General features: G+C 36.9%; 1 protein-coding gene across 1 annotated transcript in view; it reads right to left on the reverse strand.

Moving 5' to 3' along the window:
- The window catches only part of LOC137632197 (glycosylated lysosomal membrane protein A-like), a 95,402-nt gene that overhangs the window by 22,043 nt on the left and 52,163 nt on the right, over positions 1 to 21,196 (reverse strand). Inside the window, exons 4-5 of the mRNA XM_068364082.1 lie at positions 18,572 to 18,684; positions 9,895 to 10,063 (exon numbers count right to left, since the gene is read on the reverse strand). Of these exons, the coding sequence (XP_068220183.1) occupies positions 9,895 to 10,063; positions 18,572 to 18,684 (282 nt within the window). The remainder of the gene's footprint in view (positions 1 to 9,894; positions 10,064 to 18,571; positions 18,685 to 21,196) is intronic.

Raw genomic sequence — 21,196 nt, forward strand, 5'->3', positions numbered from 1 at the left:
ATCAAGTTATATAACTTTGTAAAAGAACAGGGAAACAACTCTTTAGTATATATGGACTTCTAAGCCTTTCTAAAATTCATATCTCATCGATTCTGCTGTTGTTGCCAATCAGCAGCAAGTCAACCAGATATCTCAGGATTTATACGGACTGATAAATCCAAGCAGTTAATGGTACCCGAGTCCTTGTAAAAACTTGCAAGGACTTTAAGAAGAAATATTTCCCATTAAAAACAAGTGATGATCTTTGCTTAATGCTAGGTGAATGGGTAAAGAATTAAAACACTAATCCTTGAGAACCAGTATATGCTATCCTTTATGGATGAATTGACACCATTTCTATTCCTCCATCATAAAGATGGTTTTGCTAAACAAACAAAGTCCAAGGACAATGATCAATCACATTCATCTATTATTTTTCAGCATTACAGAGGGCTGTATAATATACAGGCAATCTAATCCACACTACTTGGACTGACTGTTTCTGAAACAATGACCTTGCCTAACTAGCCAATATCTAACCTTAAAAAGAAACCAGTGTAGTCTATTGGCTACAAATAGAAATGAGTGCTAATCTTCGGAGGAGTGTATCGATATCTAAATTAAATCTTTATTGCCGATGGCTCTGCTCCAATTAGCTTTAATGATTAATGTCTTTACTTTTAAAGAATAAGCCATCCCACTTTCCAAGGGGACTTTCCATAAGCAGTCCACTTAACGAGTCGAAAGGCAGTCGATTCATTCTTTTGAGTAGGAGGATCAGATCTAGAAAATAGGCCTGAAGTCTCTTGCCAAAGGAGCTGTTGGGTCCTTCAACTAGGTGTCAATTGCTATCTTAGGTTGGCATCAACTGGGTTACTTTGATGCTTCTCATGGTTAAAGCAATGTTATTTCCTAGCATGAAGACTTCAAATAAATAATCAACATGGGTAACATCTTTTAACAATCTCAAGGCCCACAATGTTGTTAATAACAGAGACGATAGTTGAAAATGCTGTCCTTAAAATAGGACTGCTGTGGCTATCCTCGTGATTGCTGTCCTCTCAATACAGTACAAAACTCCCTCTCTTTACGGTCCGAGTAGTTATGGCCGAATAAGGCATTTTAAAGCCACAGTAACAGTCCTAGAATCTCCATGTTTCATGACTGGATTTTCTTACTAATTAAGTTTTTAACCTCTAACAAGGAGTATTTGGTCAAGGCATATCTACACCTAAATTTATTTTTATCTGTATAGTAACTAGAATCAGACCATTATTAGTGACTTAAACCACAATGTAGCAGAATAACTTCAAAATGCAACAGCAGTTAAACTTTGGTCACAGATGTGGTAATACTAGAGAAGCAGTCACATTAGCAACTGTTGGAAAGTCACTGGAGTGGGAGAAGTCACCTCTTCCATTTCCCTCAGGTGCTTCTACATTAGGTCACAGAAGCATTCTTAAAATGAACCATGTATGAGTCATTACTGAATCCAGTCATATCTGTTGGATAGTTGATGGGTAGAGTAAGAGAGAAAGGATTGTGGCATGCTGATCATTGGGTTTGGCAGATGAGTCCATTGGTAGAGTAGAGCAGAGATAGGACATGTAGCAATTGTGAAGTAATGATAGCAAGCAAGCAAGCAGTTAGAACTGAAGGCAAAGATCAATCAGGAAAGCCAGTAGGCACCAAGGGTGTAAGCTAACCATCTAAGGACTGCTATTCCTTCACCATTACCATTATCAATCTGGAGCACAAAGACTGAAGTAAATAAACACATACATCAGCAACAGTACTTCTAGGCAAACTACTCATGGAATGTATGACAGGTGAGTACAAGTTTATATACCTGGTTGCAACAGCAGTGTAAAAGAGATGAGAATCTTTGTAGAGAGAATACAAATGTGTTAACGTCCTTATCCAAGAAGATTTGGAAAGTACACAAAGGTATTGCTAGATACGGCAAACACTAAATCACAGTAATAAGCAAATTACATCTCGCTGCCAAAAAAAAATTACTAGCAAAAGAAACAGGAGAAACATAATTGAATAATGGTTATGGATACCTACAGATGTAACTTTAGCATTAGCCTAAAACACGAGAAATATAATTTTCTATAATAGAAAGCCACAGCTTACCAAGTGAATTGTTACTCTATGACGGGTTCAGAAAATATTAAGGCTAATAAAGGCTGACTTTTTTTCTACCTCAAAAATAATATGAAGCAAAAACACAGCATACATATTCTTCCCTCCAGTAAAACAAACAAAATTTTAAAATTAATTTGTAGTTTTCCTAGCTTTACAAACCTGGGTCCTTTAAAAATAGGTAATGTCTTCAGTGATCTTTGGCTCAAGACTGGAGGAGTGGTCAACTTAAATTAAAGGACTCAGGGCTTATACAGCTAAGAAAAATATAAAACTACTACTAAAATTTATTTGTTCTAGCGTGTAAGCTAGAAGCATGCAATACTCTGTATACCTTTGAACTTTTAACACTTATTTTTGTACAGGTGAGACGCTAGGCTCAGAATATTATTATTATTATTAAATGCTAAGCTACAACCCTAGTTGGAAAAGCAGGATGCTATAAGCCCAGGGGCCACAACAGGGAAAATAGCCCAGTGAGGAAAGGAAACAAGGAAAAATTAAATATTTAAAAGAATAATAACATTAAAATAAATATTTCCTATATAAACTATAAAAACTTTAACAAAACAAGGACAGAAAGTAGATAGAACAGTGTGCCCGAGTATACCCTCAAGCAAGAGAACTCTAACCCAAGACAGTGGAAGACCATGGTACAGAGGCTATGGCACTACCCAAGACTAGAGAACAATGGTTTGATTTTGGAGTGTCCTTCTCCTAGAAGAGCTGCTTACCATAGCTAAAGAGTCTCTTCTACCCTTACCAAGAGGAAAGTAGCCACTGAACAATTACAGTTCAGTAGTTAACCCATTGGGTGATGAAGAATTGTTTAGTAATCTCAATGTTGTCAAGTGTATGAGGACAGAGGAGAATATGTAAAGAATAGGCCAGACTATTCGGTGTCTGTGTAGGCAAAGGGAAAAAACCATAACCAGAGAGAAGTTGTACAAAACTTTTGTCCTTTAAAAAAGGTAGACTCACTTATTGGTGTTTTGGAAATCTCCCAAGAACCAAACTGGTTGGTTTATTTTTCTTCCCAGGAAATGTCAGTCTCCTTGGTCCCATACAGGAGTGAAGAAGATGACTCCAGCAATCCCCTACCTGCCTATTATAGGGGTGAGTAGGCTGATAGAGCCTGGCCAGTACTTCTTCATACGTGGTCAAAAGGAGAAATCAGTTTCCCCGAAGGGGAGAGCTATCAGTTGGTTGGTATACATTTCACCATCCTCCCCCTTGAAAATTAAGGATAGGGCAGAACTACTTAAAGATCTAGTCTAATAAGAATGAACCTCAGAAGTATGAATTATCATCACGACGACAGATCCAGCAAGTAACAGTAAGATTGTTTCATCTCCAAAAGAGGGGTCAAGAAAGAGGAAGTAGAGCAGTCAGTCATTCTAACATTCATTCAAGACTTACCTACACATTACCAGAGAAAAGATGCTTCCTGTATGGAGTGGGAACTTGGTTGACTACCCAACTACTTAGGCAGCCGCCACAAGACCAAGAGCAAAATTAACAAGGAACTTATGGGAATACTCCAGTAGGTAAAAGGCTGTGTCGGTCGTTTGGCATTTCCAAACCCCTGCCTTCAACACTTGGCTAACTGGGAGATTCCTCTCGAAGGCCAAGGCTGAGCCTGTACCCCCTGACTTTGTGAATTCTATTCCTAACTAATAGGTAGTAGGTTAGCCAGGGCACCAGCCAAACAATTAAGATACAATCACTAGTGTTATGGGGTGCACTGACTGGCCAGATAGTACTACATCAGATCCATCTCTAGTTACGGTTCATTTTCCTTTGCTTACATATACATCGAATAGACTAGCCTATGCTTCCCACATTCTCCTCTTTCCTCATACAACTGACAACACTAAGATAACCAAATGATTCTTCTACACTCAAGGGGTTAACTACTGCACTGTAACTCTTTAGTGGCTACTTTCCACTTGGTAAAAGTAGAAGAGACTTTAGCTAAGGAAAGCAGCCCTTCTAGAAGTATACTCCAAAATAAAATCATTGTTCTCTAGTCTTGAATAGTGCCATAGCCTCTGTACCATGGTCTTCCACTGCTTTGGGTTAGACTTTACTTGCTTGAAAGTACATTCAGGCACACTATTCTACTTCCTGATTTCCTTTCCTCACAGGGCTATTTTCCCTGTTGCAGCCCTAGGGATTATAGAATCCTGTTTTTCTAACTAGGTGTGTGATTTAGCTAGTCATCATAATAATAGCTGGTACCTAAACCCTCTCAGTAGTTGAAGTGTAAACTCTACACACTGTCTCACTAATCCAAAAAGAGACCATAAGCTCCACCACTTCTTTCCTGGTTTTACCACTGCCTAGCCCTCCATGGTCCTAGCTTGGGTGGGGAGGGGGCTTGATGGTCAGTTTCTAGGGCATCGAACTGCTTGATAGGTCAATGTCACTGTCCCTTGCCTCTGCCATTCATGAGCAGCCTTTTAAACCTTTACGGAAGAGGCATTGACACTCGGGCCTTAGGTGTCTAGTTCTCTTCAGATAGCAATGCAGAGCCCTCATGGAACAATAAAGTACTGTATTTCCTCTTGATTACCACCCAATGCGTATTCTTCACGAATACCTCCTGATGCTCTTTATAGGGTAGGGGGTGGAGAAGGCATCGAACATGGGGTCAGGTTCTGTTTTGAACACGAACTCTAGCATGAACTTAAAGAGACCTATTTCCAACCCTCAGTATGATTGTTGCATAAAAAAGATCATGGAATTCAACTACTGTACTTTCTTTGCCAATCCCAAGGCTAACAAAAAGGCAATCTTAAAAACAAGGGTCACATCCCACACCGGAGGGCTGAGTTCCTAGGATTGGCAAGATTGCTCAAAGCTACTCACAAGCATAGACATCTCCCATAAGGAAGAAAGGTTGCCCTTCAGTCAAAAGACCTTACCCAAAGATGAGCAGTAGCATTTTTCAGCTGCGACCGAGAAGTGCTTCGCTCATTGAAGCAACACGAGTAAGTCCACGATATGCGGTAGAGTATGATCAACCTGAAAAGTACTCCTCCTAAGACACGAAATGCAGAAGATGGCCCACTTTCCCCTGTAAAATGCTACAAAGGTCCAACTTAATTATCTAGACATCTCCAGTGCAGTGCCGGCATGTAGCTATCTGGGAGTTACCAGTCATTCAAATGCCTGGCGTGATCAAACTTGGTTGATCAGCCGACAGATCAGGGTGAACAGAGGGACGAAGTAGGTCCCATGGGTGTTGGAAGGCATCTTTGAACATGGCCCATGGGTGTGGAACAGGAGAGTAAAGCACTGGGAGTTTCCCATCAAGAAATGTGGTGAACATGTTCATTTCAAGTGATTCCCACAAGACAAGAAGCCTCCCTGCCTAGTGATTTACCAGACTAGGGTTCAAATCCCACTAGAGCTCCATAGATTTTGTTTCTGCAACCTCACCATCCTTGTGAGCTAAGGAAGGGGAGAGGGTTTGTGGGAACCTATTGGTCTACCTGCTGAGTCATCAGCATTCATTGCCTGACCCTCACTGGTCCTAGCTTGGGTGAAGAGGGGGCTTGGACACTGATCATATGTATATATGGTAAATCTATAAAGCACTGTCACTTTGCCTTCTATTTGCCATTAATGAGTAGTCTTTTAAATCTTTAAATTGGATCCTGGCCACAGAGTGTGTCTGCCAAGATATTCTTGTTTCTTGCAATGTATCTGGCTCCTCTACACTGTGATACACCACCTAAGTGTGTATCTGCTTTCTCAACTTGCATGGCGGGGAAAAACCATGCCCTTTTCCTTGTTGACATACGCTATACAAAATATATCAAAAGATATATTACACATTTATTGCTTACTTGTGACAGTATGTAACTTTTTTTTTATTTGCATAAATAATTATATATCTTTAAAGATATTTTACTTATATAAAACTTTTAGATACTTTTAAAGATATTTTGATTGTTTCTTGTTAAGTACTGTGTTTAAGAGTTTATGCTTCAAGTTCCTTCTACTTATCATGTAGAGAGATTCAAATTTACTATTATTACTTTACTGTTGCTAAACGTCCTAGGTTTAGAAAGTCAACATGGCTGATTCATAGAACATTTTTTCTGAACTAACCTTTTCAAACCCAAAGCTATATAGGAAATAATAATTTTAGCAGATGTGACCGTTAACGTCATGCACCAGAGGCAACCATATACTGCCCTAAAGCAGAGACAACAATATAAGTGACAAAAAGCAGAGGAGGGAGTTGCAAATCGAAGACCAGAACAACAGGACCTGTATTTGATCCATCCTAGTAGCCGATCTGTTAATACTCTTCATGGAACACACAGCTTAATGCAGTATAATTAATATTGAAATTCCCTAATAAGTGCCACGGACAGCTGCTATTGACAATGAAGGCGGAAATCAAATAAATTACTGTACCAAAGGATTGGGGAAAATAAGGGATGGGTCTATAACAGTTTGTAGGCAAGAACCGAGCTACGTTTACGAGCGTTTCAGTCGATTTTCAAATTGCATAGATTTAAATTTAGTCAGTTCATTAGCCTTACTTGTACATCATATAAAATCATTAAATGATAATTCCTGATATTTAGAAGGAACTTAATAATTGACATTTCACTGTTATTTTCTTGTGAACTTGAGCATAACCTACCCAAGTTCAAGTATCATAGGTTAGGCTAATAAACAACTGTGTTCTTTCATGTATTAACATTGAAAAACTTATAAAACTTTAGACTATGCAATTGAACTTGCTTACATGATAGCTAAGAAAACGAAGCACTGGAAAAAATACCTTATGAATAAATTTTAAACTAGGAACTTAACCTAGCAAGGAATGTTAATTTTTGTATCAGGCTGGCATAAATCTAGTTATCCTGATAAGCTAAATAGCCTACTAAAAATATTGCAGTTTTGTTATCAAGCTTACTGCACTTTTAGAATATACTTACATTTAAGTACAATATAAGCATTAAAGGCGTACGCCTTAGTCTAAAACCATAGAGGGCTTTGGCCTTCATTACAGAATTTTACAATTTTCATTGCAATTGTCAGGTTACAGAAAAATTTGGAAGTGACCATGTGCTGGAGTGATGTCTGGTGTAGTCTCTCTAAGAACCTGTTACCATTAATTGCATGTCGTTGCAAGATTCAAATAATAAGTTTTTCCATATGGCAACCGAGACAGGATTAAGTGCAATCCTTAACCTCCAGTCCTTAGTATTGTAAGCCTTTTGTTGTGGTGAGGCTGTTGTTGGCCTTGTCATTTTTTATATTTGATACAGGCTTGTTGGTATAGGTAGTGAAAGCAGCAAATTTACGCTCAGGATTTAAATATTTTTTGAAGTGAATATATAACATACAGTCAGCTGTAACACAGGTAATTTTCCATTAATGTTGGAAACTCTGATTGGGGTTTTATCTAGGCCTGGTATTAGATTAACTTTGTGGAATTAGAAACATGTCTGTTGACATATTGAAGAAACAATGTTCTTACGCTCGCCAAGGATTAACAAAGATATATAATGCAGTCCAATCTAATCGTGAAGGATTGCCTGAACAATATAGACTTTAGCACCTTCATTGACTGTTCGGGTTAGAAAAAGAACTGTTGGGCTTAAGTCAGGAAATATTGAGCCATGTCATAGAGAAGGAAGATGAAAGTTCTATTGAACAAATGATGATCACAGACGAAGGCTACCATAAAAAAGATGTTGGCTTTAAGTTTACAAAGCAACAGACTTCTAGTTTAGAAACTGTAACCAAGACTACACCAGTAGTTAACCTTAAAAAATTAGTTACAGATACCTTAATTTCCTTTACCTGAATATGACACCACTACGGGTCAGTATTTAATCAAGTTCTTTTATAAATTTCAGAAATTGACTGACAAAACTGGTTAAATCACTTAAAGATTATGTATCTAAGAAACCAGTTGTCAAAGTCACCAAGAGCACTTGTTGATTCCCTTGATATCTATAATCAGTCCTATGAAGAGGCAAAGAAATTATTATTGGAAGCATTTGCAACTCCGTTGACACAAAAATATGATGCAATCAAGAAACTTGTAGAATTAAAGTTAACACTATCATTTGATCCATATCCCTTTGTAGCCTCAATGAAAACTTATTAATGTGTTCAAAAAGCTTGATGTCAAAGTTGACGATGTTCTCCAAAACTTCATATGGCATGATCTCAATGACCGCTTTCAATCTTTTCTAATTCCGATAACAAATGAAAGCAAACCCTCATTAGGTGAAACTGAAAATAACATATATGAGGCTGTCGAGAGGTATAACAGAACAAATAAAAGTACCTATAAGCAACAGACAAGGCAATTGAACTTGGTTACATGATAGCTAAGAAAAGACTAAGCACTAGATTTTTTTTTCTTTTTTTAACTAGGCACTTACCTAGTAAGGAACATTAATTCTTGTATCAAGCTAGCCTAAATCTGGTTATCCTGCTAAGCTGAATAGCCTACTATAAATATTGCAGTTTTGTTATCAAGCATACTGCACTCTTAGAATATATTTACATATAAGTACAGTATAAGCAGTAAAGGCTTACGCCTTAGTCTAAACCATAGAGGGCTTTGGCCTTCATTATAAATTTTCCAATTTTAATTGCAATTGTCAGGTTATAGAAAAATTTGGTGGTTTCTGGAGTAAAGTCATCTCTCCAAGAAGAGCATGGTTTGGAAAAGTTATAATGTACAGAGGACAAAGATTCTATCAAGCAAAGGAATTTCAGTTTATTAACATGAGCTGTAATTTTTAATTTTTATTTTGATGTATTTAAATACAGTATAAAGGAAATTATTTAATTTACCCTGTCACCATTCAATTGCATTTCATTGCAAGATTCAAATAATAAGTTTTTCCATATATGCTACTATGGTGGTGGTCCCATTCATCAACACTACAGGGTGCCTCTTCGTACATTCTTAGAATGCTTGTGAGACTAAAAAAGCTGCTCGCATTCCCAAGACTTTGCGATGCAGAATTAGAATTGGCAGGAAAGCGAGGTATGAGCACCCATCGACCTCGAAACTCCCCAAAGGGAGAAATCTCATGGGCTGCTCTGACAAGAATCACATTACTGTACTGGGTAACTCTGTTCACAGGGGAAGCAGCAGGCACACTAACTGCCACAGGGCTTTCCCTTCACCCACCCGAAACTGCCAACACCTCGTTATAAATCTCAACAGCAGAGTTCTAGCTAGGGTGAAAGGACGAAGGTTTGTATGTGTAGGAAAAAATATATATTGTGTACACACATACACACACGAGCAGCTATGCTTACTGCATTAGGTTTGCTGAAGTCATACTCCTATCAAAAGATGGTTTGTATTTGGGTAAGAACAAATAAATTTAATTTATGAAAGGTGAAGAACAGGTATAGCATATTCTACATACAAAAGACAATATTTCTATACCAATTTGGTTTTGTCTTCACTATTCCTATAATGAATAAAACCAGTCTTATGTGACAAAAAACAACTATAGTATAAGCTTAAGGATGTAAACCTGGGTACACAAGACGTTAGGAAAGATTGCTAAAAAATATCCACCTAGGAATTTTATATTTCCCTAAATATGTAAGGAATAATCTTAAAACCATGGTAATGAGGTGGTAAGGACCTAACCATTATTTTACATGATTGTTTAAAAGTATTGTATCATTCACTATATGTTAAATACACAGAAAGATGCCATTATGGCATGATGCAAATGTAAAAAGTACAACTAAACTTACATCAAAAACACCAGGGGAATATTCATCATCTAAACTCTTCACTGATACATACTGGAATCCTTCTTCAATAACATCCCTGTGTTCCATGGAAAAAAGGACCAAATCCATCGCCCAGCGAGCTTTAGAAAAACCAAAATTGGGGGCAGCACCTTCTTCATCCGAGGTTTTACTGGAAGTGTGAAGAGTTTGATTAAATAAGCTGAAGATTATTAATTCACATTTCTAGTGAATTATACCTAGTTTGGAAAATCCATGATACAAAGAAAGAAAAATAACTATCCACATAAAAAGTTATTCATAGTACAGTAACAGGCCTACAAAGTCTTTCAATCTTGCTTTGAAGAGAACAGCAATAAATGAACAGAGCAGTATTACCTACAGTACTGTGTGTGGAGCACTGTATGCTGTAATGAAAGTTATTTCCAGTACAGTAATCTCTTCAACCACAGCCACATTGACTTCTGCCTATTACTCTTCCATTTTCTTAGGTCTTTTCCTTTTCAGCTGTCCATCTTCAACTTTCACATTATTCTACGCCCTATTAGTCTAAACATGTGACCTGACTGGCATAACATTTCATAACAATAATAAAACCATAAGTCTAGTAACAGTGAAATCATCTACCTATCTTCTAGTTTATATATCAACATAAGCTAGTTATATATAAAGCTCCACTGATCAAATTTATCACTATGCATCAATTCTTAATTTATTTAGAATTTCCAATTCTTTGCATAAACAATGCCAATTATAATTTTGTAAAAGTATGAAGTAAATCTTAAGATCAGTGTTGCTGTGGGGTCCTACTTGTAATTCGTAGTTTTGCTTTGACATCCTAAGCACTACCTAAAATGGGACTATATTTTGACATCTCCCAAGATCGTCATCGTGTAATACATAGGTCTCCTCAAAAATATCATAATATAACTATCTAGATCTTCAGTGGGGCATGTAAAAAAAAAAAAAAAAAAAAAAAAAAAAAAAAAAAAAAAAAAAAAATAATATATATGGTGCATAATATTAAATTTAATATAACAAGGTACACAGATTATAGTATCCCTGCATGTCGTAAGAGGTGACTAAAAGGGATAGAACAAGGGGACTGGGAATCCCCACTCCTGTACACAGTAGTTAGTTCCTGCAAGATATCAAAGAGGAGGAGCTAGGGGGAGAGTGACTGCTCCCTGTACTCAAGTGGATGTACAGTGAACCCTCGCTACTTCGCGGTTCGACCATCGCGGATTCACCACTTCGCGGATTTTTTTCATAACCCATATACATATACATATTGGTAATAACAAAATCAACATACTGTACTGAATAATCAATATAATCGATGCAAAAACTAACCTATACACAGATGTGTACAGTAAATGCATTTGTTTCTTCATTATGATCAGAGAAACGTAAACAAAACATGGGTTGCCATTTTTTATCGTGCTTTTTGGCGTGTTTAGGAAACGCATGATATAAAATCGCCTTTAATATTTGTGCCTGTTTTAGTTTAGGGTACTGTAGTACATGCATTAAGTGTTCTGTACATTAAAGGGTAGTTTGTTAACAGTACTACGTACAAGGGAAAGTTTTAAAAGTCTGAATATACATGTTAAATAAATAGGTAAATATGGTGTCACTACTTCGCGGATTTTCACCTATCGCGGCCGGGTCTGGAACCTATCTACTGCGATAAACGAGGGTTCACTGTAGTACAATAGAGAGTAAAAGATGTGAGATTGGAAGTATGTTTTGGAATAGAAGGATGAATGTATTGGTTTTGTGTAAGACAAAGATACAAGGGAAGGGGGAAGTGACAGGTAGTATCTAGAATTGAAAAGGGAAGAACAAGAGAGGGTGCGGCTTTATTACAGAATGAATAGACGGCAGGTAAAGTAATGGAATGAGTTATTTTGGTTAATGTAGGCAAGAATTAGGTTGGATAAGGAATGTCGGGGTTGGTGCTTATGGGCCAGGTTGTGAGAAAAGCGAAGAAGAAGAGTAGAATGAATTCTGAAATTAATTAACTGTGTGTGTAGAAGGACTGGACAGAAGGAATTTTGTAGTTGTGATATGTGACTTAAATGCCAGAGAGGGGCCTAGATATGCAATCATGAGGTGTCCAATAACAAGATATTTGAATAACAAATAAAGACTCATCTCATAATAACTGGTCACACTGTGATCACACAAGCGATGATAGGGCGCATAAAGACCAGTGGCAATATGGAAGGCATGAATCGTGGAGCACATATGCCTAGTGATATTACTGTAGTCGGCTAGAACGAGAAAGTCTGTCAATGTCAATACGTTCACACCCCTCATTGATCGTATGCTCCACTACACTCATTCTACTGGGTTGTCATCTCTGGAACTCTCTAAAGACAGAAGGGAAGTAGGAGAGCTTCTATTCTTCTGCACGGGGGTGTACATGTTCGGTTTCATACATCACTGATCAGTAATGGCCGACGTGTGCACACCTAAACCTCATACCAAAATGTATTCTCTGAGAAGGAAACATCTCTGATACGAAACATAGTCTAGCATAATAGTTCAGAACGTACCAGGATCATCTTTCCAAGTCAAAATGCTCTTGGTACATACGGGTGGTTCTCTCAACGTTCTTCGAAGGCTTGGCATCTCAGAGATCGGTCCTGATCTTCATGCTTCTCAGAAATTGTCAAAAGAAGGACTGGAAAGAGGGTGGCGCCCTTTATATGATCAAGGGTACAAGAGCTCGGTCTTGAGCTAATAAACACCTGTATCTCATACTGCTCAGTGCTGGGTACAATCTTGGTACATATCGCTCCTCTTGATGCATACCGTCTTCGCAATCATTGGAAGAACACGGCTAGGTTGATCAGCCATCTTAGACCACATCTTCTTCGGGTAAAATAGTAGCTCTTGGTTGAGGGCACTGCATTCGGTACGCAGCAGAACTTAGGTGCAAAAGCAGCACGTAGTGAGTTTTTGTTCCAAAAGAGACAATTCTAGACACGTGCTGCTTCCTTCCCTTTCCCAAGAGAGATAGATGATGTCCAGAAAGTCAAATAAAGGGGGGACCCCTTCATTCCCACCGGCAATGTGCATATTCATTACCGTAAAAAACAAAGCACCTCTACCTCCTACCGATACGTATACTAGGGGATGGGAACTTTCCCGGTACATACGCTTTCACGTCGCATACAAGACAGGAACACACAGTATTACCTCTGTTTACATTTAATTCATTCTGGGAGCGAAATTTCAAACTGAATTGCTCATAAACTAAACCATCAGAAATAAAGGAAATATCTGTACACTCGATAAGTTCCACATGTCCATAAATAAATAATCACTAATTTTTATAGGTTTGTATTGTAATTGAAGGAATTAATTATAATCCCTAACACCAGAAATAAATACAAAATAATTCACAATAAAAATAAGAAATACCGTATTGAAAAATTAACACGCACTTTACCTTTGAGGAATCATTATTATTATTATTATTATTTGCTAAGCTACATCCCTACTTGGAAAAGCAGGATACTATAAGCCCAGGGGCTCCAATAGAAAAAATTGCCCAGTGAGGAAAGGAAAACAAGGCAAAATAAAATACTTTAAGAACAGTAACAGCATTAAAATAAATATCTCCTAAATAAACTATAAAAATTTAACAAAACAAGAGGAAGAGAAATGTTAGAATAGTGTGCCCAAATGTACCCTCAAGCAAGAGAACTCTACCCCAAGACAGTGAAAGACCATGGTACGGAAGCTATGACACAACCCAAGACTAGAGAAAAATGGTTTGATTTTGGAGTGTCCTCCTAGAAGAGCTGCTTACCATAGCTAAAGAGTCTCATCTACCATACTAGAGGAAAGTGGCCACTGAACAATTACAGTAAAAAAGCCCTTGGGTGAAAAATTGTTTGGTAATCTCAGTGTTGTCAGGCATATAAAGAAAAGAGAAGAATATGTAAGGAATAGCCCAGACTATTCCGTGTGTGTGTGGGCAAAGAGAAAAACCGTTGTCAGAGAGAAGGATCCAATGTAGTACTGTCCGGCTAGTCAAGGGTCCCCAAAACTCTCTAGCAGAAGTATCTCAATGGGTGGTTGGTGACCTGGCCACCCTACTACCGGCGTGAGGGAGACAAGAGAAGGGGTTACAGCTTGGAAAGAGAATCTCCTTCCATGAGAATTTGGTAAAATTTTAGCAGCTCTCTCTTGAACAATGTTCACTATCACCAATTGGTTCCTAATTGAAGTTTTCTCGAGACTTTGTTATCTTTTTCAAATTCATGGTCAACTTTCATAAGGAACCTATCTAGAAGACAGCTGCTTTTGTCTTTTCTTTAAAGCCGTATGAGAATGTGACAATGCACCGACAGTAAATAGGTTCGCTGTTCATACTGCCAAAGCCTTATATGGGAGAAGGGTTTCTACGAAACTTAGCAGGGTTTCCAACATTTTCAGCATCTCCCTTATTAGACTCAAGGCAACAGGTTTGTCACTGTCCCACCTCATGTTTAGATAAAATCTCCTCTTGTTGCTACTCCTTATGCAACTCCACCAGATCCTCAGTCTTCAGCTGCTCACGTGACCCCTTCCCAGGTTTTGTCAATCACTCTGAGGCAGCTGACTATTTATAGAAATTTTCTTCCTAAAACTCTCGAAAGGCAAGGTTGGTCCCTTCAATGACCTCGAAACCACGCTGGAATACTGCTTTCAAGTACAAATTCTCAAAATTTTAGATCACCTGCTGGTCCAAGGGCTGGAGGAGTGATTGATTGGTGTCGGGCAGCAGAAACTATTTTAATACATTTAAATTCCTTCATTAGGTTGTCTTCAATGGCTGAAGGATGGGCAGGAGTATTGTCGGTTAGGAACAAAGCTTGGAGTGGGAGGAGGTCTCCATAAAGTACTTTTTGACCTCAGGACCAAAATCCTCATTGACCTATTCCACAAACAAAATGTGAATCACCCAAGCCCTGTTGTTTAACCTCCCTATAATGTTTAGTTGCTTTTCTAAACCCATTTTTAAAGGCTCATGGATTTTCCAAGTGATAAACCGGGAGAGATTTGATTTTGTAATTGCTGCTGGCATTAGCACAGGATACCAAGATTTGATGCTCTTTCATGGGCTTGGAAGTTGCAATTGCCTTTTCCTCTGCAGTAATGAAGGTTCCCTGGACATCATCTTCCAGAACAAAGTGGTTCTGCCACAAATAAACCCTTGCTGCAGTATTCAAGACTCAGACTCCAGGAAACTTTTACATTACAATGAATGACTTTCTTGCCTTTACATCAGAGCTTGCAGCCTCACTTTATTGCACAATAGTAGGGATGTAATTTCTTACCTTGAAATTTTCAAACCAGACAATGCTTGCCTTGAATGTTTCCTTTTCTCAGTCAGCCGAGGTACCTGGCTCCTCTTTAACAAGGTCAGGCAAGGTAAAACTTTACTTCACTATGCTCTGCTAAAGCTATAACTTCAACCATAGGTTTATACCATTGCTTCCATTTTTTAATTGGATGAAATTGTTTTTATTTTTTATTTTGGCTATGCCCACCAGAATAGCATGGAAGAGGATTGGAAGGCCATCCAGCAAAGAACCCACAGCCCACCTGAAGGTTCAGGAGCACCCCGCAATGAATTGGTATTCGAAGAACCCTCAGAAGCTGATGGTTTAAATGAGCATTTGATTATGTGCCCTTAGTGCTTAAGTAAATAGACATAGCCAATGGAAGGTGAGCATACAACACTGATGCTTTTTCACAAATAATGTTCTCAGTAATCGTGTCTCTTGCTAACTGCTTCTCATTGATCCAGATGAGAAGCAAATTTTCTACATTATCAAGAAAACATGGCTCTTCAAGACATGATTTGATTTTTTCTATTTTCTCAAGAATTGTACAACTTGTTGATGATCTACAACAGTAAATTTTTCCACCTCCCCCACACATGTACCTTATACATTCTTCTCGATAGTTTTATTTCACCTCTACGGTAATCATCATCTTACCGTCTTTCACAATCATCTTGGCGGCCTTATCTAGATGCTGTACTGGACTGTACTGTTAACTTGATGGTGAAATATAGTGATCACAATTAAATAAAGAACACGAAGTAACAACTCTACAAAGAACAGTTTCAAAGGCATTTGTACGATACTACACACTGTATAGATGATGCTGCTATGACGGCTCCTCGGAGAGTGGAAGAGTCAAGGTCTCAGCAAAGGAAGGATGCGACTTAGGCAAAACAAAAGGGCATACAGATCACACTAACACTGTGGGGATGGTGAAAGGGTACCGTGCGACTGTTTTCTACACTTTGTGTTAGACTAGTTAGTACTTGTTAAAAAATGAATATGGAGAAAAACCTTTGCTTGCAAACCAATATAATGCTCGTACACATTAAAATTTGTAAGCTTACATGCCTATTTGTCTATACATTAATACCTTGACATACAACATAATGCGTTCCAGGACCGAGCTCGTATGTCAATTTACTTTTAAGTCGATTTTTCACATATAAAATAACAAAAAAATTTCATCCGTTTCCGCCCTCTTCAAAACACCCAAATTAATTATATAACAATAGAAAAACATGCTTTTAATTCTTATAATACTTTATGTACACTCACAAAATGACATAAATGATTGCTGGACTGTAATCTGCAATAAAATGTGGCTTTATGAAGTTTTTATCTTTGAGACATTGTTGCGGCTAATGGCAGTGTGCGCGGAGGAGGGAGAGAGGAAGGAAGGGAAGGAGAGACTTGGACAGTACATGTACGGTATTTACACTGTTCCTTACACTACGTATCGTAACACTTAAAATTTTAAATTAACTTAAATGAAATTAGCTTACTGAATTTCGAAAAAAATTTATTCTTATCATATTTTCTAATTTTTCTTTGTTTTTACTGTTCTTCAATTATCTTTGCTTTTTTGCCACACCTTCACTTTCACTTGCTGCAGGCCTTTTAAAAAAATATCTATTCAAGGAGCTTTGTTTCTGTTTCCATTTTAAAATGTTGCGGAAATGAGTCAGACTAGTATCGTTGAACATACCTGAAGTACGACCACTAGACAATTTAACAGGATGTCTCTTTTCAACAAAATCAGAAACATCCAGCAATTTAGCCAATACTTCCCTTATCTCCCTCGAAAAACGAAGTTCCTCCGGTTCCACCTACTCCTCGCTACTGAGCGATTGCAACACCTCCGTATGTTACATTGTTTGGAGCTCAATCAACTCCTCAGTCGTGGGCTCTTCTTGATGCTCTTCGACAAGGTCGTTGACATCTGCCTCATCTACCTCCTCTCCCAAGAACTTTCCGACAGACAAGATCTCTTCCAAAACAATGAGTTTGGAGTCGGGCTGCATATCGGACCCTTCAAAATCTGGCAACAATTTTTTCCATACAGAATTCAAGGTTCTTTGCGTCACACCCTGCTACGCTTCATCAATAATTTTTAAACAATGCACAATATTAAAGTGGTCTTTCCAGAATTCATGAAGGGTGTTATGTTTTACAGGCAGCATTGCCAACAAAATCTCATGCTAAACAGTATTACCTGCTACATTGTCCAACGGTCAGACTTTTTCTCAATTTCCCATCAAGTGTACCTGAATTAATGAAGCCAACTGTATTACACTCTCCTATTGGAAGGGAGAACTCCATACCTTGGCTTAGAATGTTGAGAAGAAGCACGTTTCAGGTGCCCTGTGTCAGACGATAAGATAACATTAAGTATATGAAAACCCACCATTCAGGAGAGACGAGGAATGTGAGGCGTGTATGTGGGAGAGAAACAGTAGGAATTATACATATGCAACTCCTATTGTTCGGTCTTCCTGTACATCTTTCGAGCCCTTCTATAACAACCGGAAATTCGTGTTCAGCTTGATGAGGCTTTGGAGGAGTGGAAACTTGAAGTTCCCCTTAGAACAAAGGAGATCACAGGAAACTCAGTGATCAAGAATACTAAATTGAGTGGAATCTAGAGTATGAATAAGATGTGGTAATAACAAGGTTCTACCATCTTCATCATACACTATTACCTGTAATAGTGACAGGCCAAGTGATATGTCCTTAGTGATTTTCGGAGAAGAGGGATACACTGATGGTAAGAAGGGCTGCGACTCTATTCTTCACACTTGGCAGCAACTCTAGCAGAGCACAGCAATGCGTAAGGAAAGCCAATGTCCTCAGGGTTATGCTGACGTCACCATGCCACACTTGCAAGGGAATAAGCAGCAAACAGAAATGCTATCTAACAGGGTGAAGACTATAGATAATGGCAGTTTACAAAGACAACTGTCATCTAGTTACAGTTACAGTATTGAGAAAAAAATGCAAAACTTTTTCTTCCATAATATCCCCCGCCCATAATGTGCCAAAATAATTACCTAGTATAAAAAGAAAATGATTAAAAGACAAGATTAAAACAGAATTGAAGACACCATAAGTATTTTATACTATCCAGTGCCTGAAAAATTTGGAGCTCAGTGGTCTATCAGGTGGGTGGAATTACCCTCCACCCAGCAGTAACTAACCCACTTCTTGTAGTTTTAACAGCTCTTTTTATCCAGCTTTGCTGAAAGCATACCACTTTTAGACGACAATGGTTTGTATTCATGGAAAAACAAAAAATTAATAAGTAGTTGAGTTGTAAAATAAGCGCTACTCACTTGGTATTGTTGAAAAGGAGATGATCAAGAATTATACCAAATTGAGCAGAATCTGGAGTATGAATAAGATGTGGTAATATCGGGCTTCTACCATCTTCACCATACACTATTACCTGTAAACAAAGCATTGAGAATTTAACTATAGAGTACATTTCCCATGTAGTTATTCTCCGTTTCCTTAATTTCACTTGCCTTTTATGCATAGGCTCCACATTAGACAAGTGGAGAGCGAGAGAATTACTCCTATTTTTTTTAGGCTAAAGCAAAATTCTAACAAAATAAGTGGTTCTTTCGTGGTATTAATGCTAATACTCAAAACAGAAGGCAGCATAAAGACGAAACAACATTAAAATGGGAAACTGAAAACAAGAGAAATAAGAAGTGTCAAATTCCTAAATTACCTTTAACCTCATGTATGACCTCAACCACTAAGTACAGTATATTAATTTAGTTTGTGAAATATAAAATTCAAGATATCTTGCATAATAGAAAATTCATGGGTCAAGTAGAAATTAAATAAAATTAAATATCTATACCAAAACTTATCATGCATGGAAGGACCCAGAAATGTATATTATAGGGTCATTTATATAGAAGTATCAGAATAGCTGGAAGTGACCATTTGTACTCATTTCAGATCTTTTGGATGGTAGAAACTAACTAACTTACTATTTACAATTTTAAAAATTATCTTTATTTTTCCTAGCTATACAAACGGGAGTCCTTTAAAATGGGGAATTGCTTCAATAGAACTGGAACAGCAGTTGAAATTGTTAAGGTAATCAATAACGGCTGGTGAGAGACATTCTCATGTCAAAGAATTCAGTTTTGACCTTTAGTTTTAAGACCGAGAGGGGTAGTTGAGGTGGGAATTTAAAGGACTCAGGTTTGTATAACGATGAAAAATACCAAAAACTTTTAAAATTTTATTTTTTCTTACGTGTATACTAGCCATTTTTCCTTTAAAAAGGGGGACTATTATTCTATCTAATTTCTCTTCCCCTTGTTTTGTTCAAGTTTTTATAGTTTATAGAAAAAATATTTATCTTAATGTTACTGTTCTTAAAATATTTTATTTTTCTTTGCTTCCTTTCCTCACTGGGCTATTTTCCCTGTTGGAGCCCCTGGCCTTATAACATCTTGTTTTTCCAGCTAGGGTTGTAGCTTAGCAAGTAATAATAATGATAATACCACTTCTAAATTTCAATATATTCTCTTCATAATCCAAAGTCCTTAAAATTATAATAAATTTAAGGCTACATATAATTTGATTATATTTCATTTGTACCTTAATAAATAAGATTTCACTCAACTCTCTTATTTCATGAAATTTTAATCTATGATCCTTTCAATTAATTTTCCTGCCTTTAATAGTTTATTTTCTGCTTATTAACTCCCGTTAATATAATTTGATCCCTTCATGTATAAAAATGACAAGAATTTTAGTTTAATAGTTAAGAATGAAAAAAATAAGATTTAGTGCACATTCAATACAACTATTATATAACATTTCATCTTCCATTCTTCTCTCCTTTCTTTTTCCTTTTCATTTAGGTAATTCACACATTCTTATTGTTCATTATTTATTCCTTATAACCATTCTTCTTGCATATCCTTACTGTATTCCCTCACTTCATCCTTATCCTTACTTCTATTTTTCAGTATTTCCCACAATATTTATGTATCGATTTTATTCAATACAGATTTTGTATAGACAAATTTACTGCAAAAACTATGCATATTTCTTTCTTGTACCTTTCTTTACTCTAGCTGAACCCTTTCACAATAAACACAGCAACATCTGTCAGAGCTTTTTTGTTTTACTTTACCTGCACGTCTCATATCAGTTTGTTTTATAAATAAATATTTTTCCTCTATCTCTCTTATTTGTTAGAAAAATAGGCACTTTCTAAAAAATAAATCTCTTTAAAGATGGCATAACCTAAGAACATGAAATGTGTTCAACACTACTGCACTGTTAATTACTTTCATTATTAAAAAAAAAAAAGACTGCAGTCAGATCCTGTAGTCAGGAAAAAATGCACTCAGTCTTTGATGCTAGAAGCTAACTGGTTGTAAAGGGAAATTTAATTTTCTGTTTGACTGTGGTGTTTGATACTAGAATTCAAAATTAATGTTTAGTATTATTGAATATATTTTGTATCATCATGTAATGGTAATTTCAAAAAGCTTTCTTTTTAAAAGTCCAATTTTTTCATTAACTAATAAGGAAGTTATCAACTATCATAAATTCCATAAAAATTAAAATTTAATTAGTTTTATTCCTTGAAATAACATTGTTCTCTAGACAAATTATTTAAGCATACAATATTTGAATAACAATAATCAAATTTCAAAATTTGAGAAAGAGAAATTGCTCTTTTTATAATTAAAAGGTAACTTATAATTTTCTTCATGCCTTTTATATTAATTGACATTTTTAACATTTCTTTCAAATGGGTGTACTGCCGAATAGTTTACATATGTTAGCTATCCAGTTACTGTGTACCTGTATTTTTTCATTTTTAATTACAAATTTACCACTATAATTGTTAAATGTTGTTATTAATATACTGGATAGAATTAGGAAATTACAACAGCAACATACAGTACACCAGAGCTAAA

Source organism: Palaemon carinicauda, chromosome 41, assembly GCF_036898095.1.
Source record: "Palaemon carinicauda isolate YSFRI2023 chromosome 41, ASM3689809v2, whole genome shotgun sequence".
Taxonomy (NCBI): Eukaryota; Metazoa; Arthropoda; class Malacostraca; order Decapoda; family Palaemonidae; genus Palaemon; species Palaemon carinicauda.